Source organism: Cynara cardunculus, unplaced genomic scaffold, assembly GCF_001531365.2.
Source record: "Cynara cardunculus var. scolymus isolate 2C unplaced genomic scaffold, CcrdV1 Un_Scaffold_8248, whole genome shotgun sequence".
Lineage (NCBI taxonomy): Eukaryota > Viridiplantae > Streptophyta > Magnoliopsida > Asterales > Asteraceae > Cynara > Cynara cardunculus.
Window position 1 is genome coordinate 3,854 of NW_020204081.1, and position 9,806 is coordinate 13,659.

The 9,806-nt window shown below is 36.6% G+C and overlaps 1 protein-coding gene and 1 non-coding gene across 2 annotated transcripts; both read left to right on the forward strand.

The window, feature by feature from the left end:
* Positions 1 to 715: 715 nt before the first annotated feature.
* LOC112505081 lies at positions 716 to 822 on the forward strand. Its single transcript, XR_003068321.1, has one exon. It is a non-coding gene; the product is annotated as a small nucleolar RNA R71 (small nucleolar RNA).
* A 4,144-nt stretch (positions 823 to 4,966) lies between these two features.
* On the forward strand, positions 4,967 to 9,334 carry LOC112505080 (probable prefoldin subunit 4). Its single transcript, XM_025109031.1, has 4 exons — positions 4,967 to 5,129; positions 6,047 to 6,117; positions 6,280 to 6,393; positions 8,879 to 9,334. The coding sequence occupies exons 2-4, from the start codon at positions 6,109 to 6,111 to the stop codon at positions 9,137 to 9,139; spliced, it is 384 nt and encodes a 127-aa protein (XP_024964799.1). The 5' UTR covers positions 4,967 to 5,129; positions 6,047 to 6,108; the 3' UTR covers positions 9,140 to 9,334.
* Positions 9,335 to 9,806: the final 472 nt, after the last annotated feature.

A 9,806-nucleotide genomic window follows, 5' to 3' on the forward strand; every position in this document is an offset into this window, starting at 1 on the left:
GATGGCAACACTTTGTTGATTAATCAAAGCTTGATTTTGGGCTTGAGCATGTGCTAAAAGCCCCTTTATAATTGCTTCCAAAGAAGATGATGATTCTTCCAGTAGAGGAGGTTTGTTCTGAAAATGTGGTTGAGAGTTCTGAAAACTTTGTTGGTGGCTCTGAGAGTTAGAACTGTTAGCATGATGTTGTGGTTGGAAATTAGAAGTTCCTTGTTGCTTATGGACTGGTGGATTAAAACTGGGACTATTCCAAGAAAAGTTCGGGTGCTGTCTCCAACTGGCATTATATGTGTTAGAGTAGGGATTACATATGTTTTGAACATAATTTACGGATTCAGAATTATGGGTGCAATGTTCATATGAATGATCCCCACCACAGCACACACATTGCACATATAGGATTGTTGGAATAGATGTGTTAGCAGCTTGTTGTACTCCCTGACCAGAAGTTAAATTTTTCAATAAATTGGTCATGGAGGTGAGCTGAGCTGTTAATGTAGTATATGCATCCACCTCATGTATTCCAGCAGTCTTTTTCTGTGGCTGGGCATGTGGGTCGGCCCAATGCCCATTGTTTGCTGATATCTTTTCTAGGATTTCATATCCCTCATTATAGGTACTGGCTGTAAAGGCTCCGCCTGCAGTCACGTCGAGCATTTGTTTTGCTATGGGACCTAACCCATTGTAAAACATCTCAAGATGAATACAGTACGAAATGCCATGGTGTGGGCATTTCCTCAACAACTCTTTGAACATTTCCCACGCGTCAGGAACAGCTTCATCATCCAGTTGTTTAAAAAGATAGATCTCGTTTCTGGACTTAGCGTTCCTTGTTGGTGGGAAATATTTTCGCAAAAAAATTTCTGCCATGTTACTCCAAGACGGCACAGATCCCGGTGTTAAAGAGTTAAACCATACTTTTGTCGATCCCTTAATGAAAATGGAAATAAAGTGAGTCTGAGAGCGTCATTGGACACTCCCGGGATCAAAAAAGCATCAGTGATTTCCATAAAAGACTTTAAGTGTGAATGTGGGTCCTCTGAGGGCAATCCAACAAATTGGCCATTCGTTTGCAACATGTGAAACATTATCGGTTTTAGTTCGAAATGGAGAGCGGTCATATGTGGTCTAACTATCCCAGAATTTAATTGCTCCAAATCCGGGATAGCATAATCCATGATCCTTCCATTTTTGGAATTTGCCAAATTAATGATGTTCGGAGTTTGTGCTCTTTGGTGATCATTATGCTCCGAATCAGTGTCCTCATTACCCAAATTATTATCATTATGATTATGATTATGTGGGTGTTCTTGGTGTCCTTGTGGAAAATTTGGGAACAGTGGAATTTGTCCAAAAACTGGCGGTTGGTTTTCCAAATGTGGTATTTTCGGAATGATGAGAGGAGGTAACTCCATGTTGGGAGGGAGTAGAGCAAGAAATGCTCTTTGAGCCCTCCTTCTATGGTGAAACGTTCTCTCAATATCTGGATCAAGTTCGAAAAATTCCCCGTGATGTGTTCTTGGCATACACCACTTTTAAGACGATTAAAAGGCACTAGAAAAATCAAATCTTTTACTTTACTCAAAAGAAAACTTTAAGCTTGTCAATCCCCGGCAGCGGCGCCAAAAACTTGGTCAAGTATATCTTACACCTTTAGACTAAAGAATTGGGCCACAAAGCAAGTATACAATATGGCTCAATATCGTCTTTCCAAGTAATAAAGTGGTACAAGTACCGGATTATCGTCCACGAGGATTGTAGCAAAAGTTAAATGAGAGTCCAGTGAAAGAAAAGATTTCAGATGATGAAAATGAAGCTTCAGTTTGATTCTGAGTTAACAATGCAAATATAACAGAATAATAAAGGTAGCACGGGTGTAAGACTTAGGGGTGAAACGTAAACACAAAATCCAGCAGACAATGTTGTAGAAGAACTATTTCCACCATCTATCTTGAAGGTATTTCTCTCGGACTTCACCTTTGCACTATACTATAGCTTTGCACCCATATCTCTATGTGGTGTTCAGACCAGGGATAGTGACAAATGGTGTCTTCAAAATATATGGCTAAACAAATCTYTTTGTTAAAAATCMCTCTTTCGAGCCGATTCCCATATCATTCAAGTTCGCGTGTGTTCAAGATAGTTCATCTCTGAATCTATCGCACTTTGACACTTTTAGAGAGTGACCAACCCGTCGGGAGTTAAATTTGAAAAACATAAATGACAAGTCTCCTTGTCGGTAACTTTCTCTAGTCTACCTCTCATATCATTCAAGCTGACGTGCATATCAATGACTTATCTCTAAGTCCATGGCACTTTAACACTTTCAAAGTGATCAACTTGTCAAGAAGTGTACTTGGTTTTATAAAACTTGAATGAAATAGTGGAACATTGTTATTGCGAAACAACGTCCACTTTCATTTGGTTTAACATTTCACCCTTTATCCTACACCCGAGCTAATGAAATTAGCTACTCATTACGGAAAGAAAATGACATAAAGTAAAGACATGAATGTAAATGACTGAATATAAATGACAGAAAGTAAAGACGAAAATTAAATGACGATAAAAGTAAATAAATAAATGACAATGTTGCAGCACATCAAGATGAAGAACAATATTTAAAGAAAAACTTAAGAACTTGCATAAATATAAAACTACTAAGAGTTTGAAGTGTTTAAGGATGAGGAACAAAAGATGAGAGATGTTCAGGGATGATTTCAAAAGAGGCACCCATGGTCCCCTTTTATACACACAAACTAGACTAAAAGACAAAAACGTGGGAAAGGTAAATGTTCATCATGAGGGAACCATAAAGGAGACATCAACTCCATCACAAAAGGTCATCCAAAAAGTCTTCCAAATGTCCCCTTCACAAGCTGTTTTGGACAAAAACCGACGGTTCCTCAAGCTAAGATTTTCCTCCGGTACAATGGCTGAACTATTAAGCAATTCTCCAAAAAGCCGCACCGGATCAGGTCAATGTTGCTGGAATGTTGCAGCATCATAGTGCAGTATTTGTAAGTTAAAGATGTCATCTACTCCCAAATTGTTGTAAAAACAAATCCATCACTATATTTAGCTCCAAACATAATAAATGGAAAATAAGGAAGCAAAAATGACTCAATGTTGGGATAAACTAGAAGAATCTACCTATTAAACAAAGGAAATAGGTACTTTAAGCATGTAATAAACCATGCTTATCAACATACCAGAAGATTTATTGTATGTCAAAGATTAGATTGCAAAATTATGAAATCTCATTTTTCGATGAATCCATCAGGAACATGGATTTAGAATAATAGCATTTACATTCAATTTCATTCAATTTACTTTCAAACCTGCTCTTCCACACTAGCTTCATATATTCTCTTCGAGTTTGATTTGGTTCTTTGGTTACTTTGCGAAGTGAATTCTATTAGTATAAATTTATATAGCCAAACCACTCGGGAAAAAACAAATTAATTTCAGGAAGATACATGTCTACCACTGTGCCTACTTGTGCAACCTGCATTCTGTACACTAGTCTTAGCTTTTTTTGTCCTCGTTGGTCCCTTTAGGGTCTACAAGATGTGTAAAACAGTTTGTAGAAAGGGGGGGGGATGAATACAAACACAGTATTTTCAAATTTAAAATATATATTGATGAAAGAAGATCAATACATATTTTACAAGATTGTTTGCGAAAAAATAAGGTAAGAAAAATTTATCTAAACAATCTAAAGTTTACACACTTAGTCTTAGCAAATAAGAAAAAATTTGTTGTTAAAGAAATAGAGGAAAGTAAGTTCTGTCTGGGAGAGAACTTGTTTAGAATACAATGAAAGAGATTCTAACTTGCTCTTGAAGATGAGCGTATTTGTTCTTAGATGTGTGTTCTTTTACTTAAGCGTAAGAGAGCTTAACGTAAGATTTTTTTAGGTATCTCTGCATGGAGATAGAACACATCTATTTATATCCGTTGCATTAAATGCACATTTAATGCATCATGGTAGGGTTAGAACGCGTGTCAAGTCTTAAGAGGAAAGCTTGTCCTTTGCTACAGTGAATAGTACAAAAGCCTATTAATGAGTAGACATCCTTTCACAAAGTTGGTGGGTAATAGAGTCAATTAGTCGGTTGCGTACCGTACTAACTTTTAGAAAGGGTATGGGTTTGTCCTTTGTGTGTATAAGGACAAAACAACAACAATCGTGCTCAACAAGCTTTTTTTGATCGCTAAATGCTGGAATAACCTGAAGGTCTCTTCAGCATTCGCTGAGGCTTGGGCAGTCTTCATGCATATATAGATAGACTTATAATCACTGAATACCGCTTCAGATCATGTACTTGCCAGTCTCTAATCTTCAGTTTCAGTCTTCGACTTTTGCTGAAGGTTCTTTGGTGTGAGTGTTGTCTTCTTGAAGTAACGTTGTTGCTGATTGGATTTACAATATAAGTTCTTCAGCGAACACTGAACAGACTCAGTGAAGATCGCTGGAACTGAAAAAACAGAAACATAAATACTTCGTATAAGGAAATAAAGATTATCATCAAATCACTAAGAGAGAGGATCAACAGTCCTGGATTGGTATTCAGTTTTGCGCTTTGGGTTTTCTTGATTGTTTTAACATATTTTCTTTCCTTTTGTCCCTGCTGCCTTGCCTTATCTATTTACATGTACACGTTATTAGATCGCACACATTCTTACCTTTTAATTGTTGTTGTTTTACAAGGCAAGGGTGATCACGCAAACAACTCCTCTAACCAGGGGAGGACCTATAGGATGGGGAGTGGGGTCCCATGCACGTGCTCAATTTAAATTTGCAAGGATATTTTTTTTGAGGTACAAAAGGTGCCGTTAAAAATTTGAGGGGTACTCTAAAATATTTGTGAAATTGTGCACATACTAAACAAAAAAACAAAGATAGAGGACCAAACTATAATTTTTTATTTTCTTTTAAACAAAGAGCACCAAACAAATGAGAGAAGTAGTTCACATTCTGAAAACTAAAAAACAAACAGCACCCCTGCCTCTGCCTCTGTCATCGCCCAGCTGCCCCTCACCGCCGTCCGCCGGCTCCGGCCAGTTCTCTCAAGCTCTCACACACACTCTCACTCACTCAGTCACTCTCTCAATCTCTCATTCAGGTTTTGTCCCAGATCCAACTCAAATTTATATTTTTGCCGTAAATTTGATAATATTCATTTGCTCTAAAATGATTAGTTATAATGCTATACAATTATGTTTACATGATTTATTTGTTTGTTTTGAGTTCTTGCATTTAGGTTTTGACTATTGAACTATATTTTTTTCCCCAAATTTGATATTAGTGTTTTGACCTAAATCTGATTCAGTTTTTTTCTTGCTTCCTTTGCCCTTTTAATTATTGCAAATTGTTTCGTTGTTTATTTGTTACATGTTTTGTTGTTTACATTCATTGCCCTACGCCCCTAACTCATATTTGCTTAAATTCTAGATTTACTTTATATCTGGTAATATGATGTTAATTTTCTTACCTTATTTTTATATTTTCTGAACCTTAGTTGTTGTCTTGTTGATGTTAATTTCTTCAATCAATCTAGGGTTCTTTTAAATTGGTTAGTTAATTTTGATTTGCAAAACATCCTATTTAGTACTAAAATTCTAGATGCATAAATAAAAAAGTTAGAAACCTAGAAAAAAGTAAAGGATAACGAGAATCAAATCCTAAAAGTTGAGAAATTTTATGAAATCAACCCAAAAAAGCGAAAGTCCCTCAAAATCAACAAAAAACATGCAAAAGTTCCTTGAAATCAACCAAAGAACTTTAAAAAAAATCCCTCTAAATGGAGAAATTCAGCTAAAAACAAAGGCATTTGATCCAATTTAAAGGTGCGCCTGTTCGGCAAAATCTTGGGTCCGCCAATGACTCTACCCCTTGGGGTAGAGGAAAGGACTGCATATGTCTTACCTCCAAGACCCTACCTGTGGGGGAATTACTGGTTTTGTTTGGTTTGGTTTGGTTTATTGAAGACAGGTGGAAAATTCTCTCACACTTAAAAACTGCCATGGATGCCCTTTGCAGTACCTTGCACACTAGAAAGCTGAAACTTCTGTCTCATCGAGTGTCACCTCCTATTATCAATCATGCAGCAGGTGAAAGTTAAATTTGTTACTTCCTTTTTAATTTATTTTCTATGCTTTGGTTTCTCATACGGACCATATATAAACCATATGTTCCTTCTTTACTTGCATACTTTATGCTTATTTTGGAGCTCTCTCTTTTTGACAAACTTCATATTTTCATGAAAATCAAAGGCTGGTGGTGGCTCTGAAACTGAAGTGACATGGGAGGATCAGCAGAACATCAACAAATTTGGGAGATTGAACAACCGATATCATGAACTTGAAGATGAAATAAGGATTGCCAAGGTACCTTTCCATGACCAAGTAGTTTCTCTAAATTGGAATTGTATCGGTCATGATGCCTCAACATCTTATATATGCGCTTTAATGCTATTGTAACTTGTAAGCAAGCTTGTGAACCAAGGTGGTATTATGAAGTTATGAGTATGCACATCTAAGGTGTAGGAGTCAAAAGACAATCTCCGCCGAACATTACGGTGGGTTCTAGATCCCAGTGCATATGCTCACCCCCTGCCTTTTGTGAAGATTCGTTTTTGGAATTGTATTTGTAGTTAAAAGACGGATGTCTTTTTGCACTTAAACCGTAGCAAAACCCTGAAGTATGCTGTAACTGCTATAAATCAGGAAAGTTTGTGCATGTGTCATGGAAAAGGAGATAATTAAGCTACTGAAAGCAATGTGATGTTCTTGCTCAATTTGTCCAAGTTCTTTGGGTGCCAATTTTCTTCCCTACAATCTGAATAAGTTTAATCTCATCACTTATGTACTTTTAAGCTTGTTCTTTTGGTTTTTAAGCTTGTTCTTTTGGTTTTCTTTGTCACTTTTTTCTTATTCGACATTTTCTGGTGGCAATTTATTGTGTGAGAAAAACATGGGCTATAATTTCTCAAGTAATTTACAAAATAGACGTGCCATGCTAGCTACTTCTTTTGTCGTTGTTCCATCGAAGCTCAATCAATTATATAGTTGTAAGCTGGTCATTCATTCCATCTTCATTCATTATGCTTGGTTAAGTTGCATTTAATTTCATCAAATAATGTCCGGTTCTTCTCAATTATCCTTTGGTAGTTATAGTGTACATCTGTTACAATTTGTTGTTTACGCTTTATATGCTGCCTGAACGTTTAACTGGTGCTTTGGTGGTTCACAATGTCTTGTAAAGTCTCAAATTCTTAGAGCTTCTGATTCTTAAATCATTGATCTGTTATATATGAGGCTTGCATGTATTTCTTTTCTGTAACCAAAGTAACCATTGTCTGTATATGCAATAAGGTTGCCTTTGGCGTGTGCTCTATTGGCAAAGTGGCGGGGCGACTTGCCCAATTACAAGACAGGTCCCTTTTTTGACCCCCCACGGGCTATCAACTTTTTTGCCCAAATATATCCAATAATATTATCAGTGTCATGAAGATCGTTTGTTTTCTCAATGAGATTGCTTTAATTTGGCTGTTCCGGGATCACAAATCTACTGGATTCATATGCGTAATAATCTGACTTTGCTTTTGCTCGTCTACTGTTGTTTCGAACATCTGAGCATAAAGAGTTATTGCATAGTATTTGTTATTTAAGCGATTGGCATTTGTTGCATGTTTATACTGATGAATGAAATTTAATTATGATACTTATGGGTCTTGCTTGTTTTTTGTGTTATGCATGTCATTGTCTTCCTCCTTCTGGCACCTACAAAGCAGAAAATTACCTAAAGGGCAGTCTTGGTGTACCAACTCTTCTAGGTTTGCAAGGGTTGAGGAGGGGAAAGTCTTTATATGTTGCTAGTTGAAGTAAGCCAAAAACATAATTCGTAAACCTACTACTTTTGACATTATGAGCAGGTGAAAACGTATGGTCTTGTGTATTTTAATAGCTTGGGTGTTTTGGAAATGGGAAACATTGATGAAAATTGATTAAAATGGGAAACAATACACTTGATCCTCTATAAAAGAATATAATGCTAAAGAGAATCAAATCATTCAAGGGGTTGGTCAATCATGGCATATACATTCCTTTTTTACTAAACCTCTCAACATAGACGATGTCTTAGATAGAAATCGTGTAAGTTAACCATCTGCATCATAGGTACTCACTGAAACTACAATAATTTAGTCATGAATCACATTTTCATACAAACAATATTAAGAAAAGGACATTGCAGTTAACTGTTTGTCAAATAAAGCCTGTAAAATATGTATATTGAATGTCTCATTTTGGTCATGTGTCTAGTGCATAAATGACTGGTCAATTCTGAAATAAAAAGCCTACAGAATGAATTTCAGCCACCAAAAGAGAGCACAAGAGTTTTTCTTTGCTGCTATGGAGTCTTCATTTAATAACCAAGAGTGTGAGCAAAAAGAGGAAAATCTGTTTGAAACTGAGCTTTTATTTTGGATTTTGGAAGCCGAGGCCTTCATGGAAACAATCCCTTTTCACTTGTTGTGGAATTTAGGTTTGTGTATATCCTACCCCAAAACCCTACTTTTGTGTGGGATTTATTGTGTTTGGTTTTTTTTTTCTGTATGTTTTCAATGTCTCTATCCTCCCCTTTTCTTTCTTATTTTTCGCGTTCTATGTTCACCATGTACTAGTCCTTGTTTTTTCTTCATGTTTGCTTTTATTCTTTGATGGAAACAACTGCTCTACTATGTGAGGTTGAGGTGAGGTCAAGTCTGTCTATATCTCACCTCTAAACCTATTTTCAAGTGGGGTATAGTGATCTGTTTGGTTTGGTTATATAATTTGGTGAAGATATGTTTGTGTTTTGGTGGGCATGCAGGAAGCGAATGAGAACTTTGAGGATGCAAGCAACGAATTGATTCTAACGGATGAGGAGGTAGTGAGGTTCCAGATAGGGGAGGTTTTCGCTCATGTACCCAAAGATGAAGTGGAGATGAGGATAGAACAAATGACAGAGACGACGACCAAGCATTTGGAGAAACTCAAGGACGAGAAGGATGCGGTGGTTGCCCAAATGGCCGATTTGAAAAAGGTTTTATATGCCAAGTTCAAGGACTCCATCAACCTTGAAGAAGATTGATTGGTATTATCCCATTGCTCAATCTTGTTACCAGTACCAACCATCTTCACTTGCTTGGTTTTTTCTTTTATGGTACTTGATTACTTGCTACAAGTTTGGTTATATTGTTTGAAATGTGATGAATTATGAGAACATGTTATGTAGGTCATGTCTGGGTAACTTTATGCTACTTTATTGAAAAAGTTTTCGTTAGGCAAGTCCTACATTCTTTTTTTCTTCAAAAAAGTATGACTTGAGCTTGGGTGGCCAATTAAAACAAGAAAAGCTTACTGAGAGTTAATAGTTACAAGCAAAATAGATTTTATTGTCAGGTGTTTTTTCATTTCATAATCATGTGCCAAGATGTTATTTATTTGGGTAAAAAATTGATTACTGCAACTCCAATTAGTCCTACATGAAACCGGCTTTCAAGGACATCAATGTTAGAGGGAATTTTTTGGCCCACTCAGTGGTTGAGGCTAGCAGGGGGCGTGGGATTGAACCAAGACCTATCTTATATTTGGACAAAGTCATCTTACCGCTTTGTCAATTAAACCACATGCTAGAGCCTATGGATGTTCTTTATGGTAGCGTTTGAGATACACATACATGATTAAACATAATTGCATATGACAAAAGAGGTTAGGATTGGACACAAGTGTCTGTCTCGTGTTTGGTATAACTAGGA

Coding starts and splice junctions, on each gene's coding strand:
- LOC112505080 (XM_025109031.1), top strand. Junction 6,394..8,878: donor ATGAAATAAGGATTGCCAAG/GTACCTTTCCAT, acceptor GTGGGCATGCAG/GAAGCGAATGAGAACTTTGA.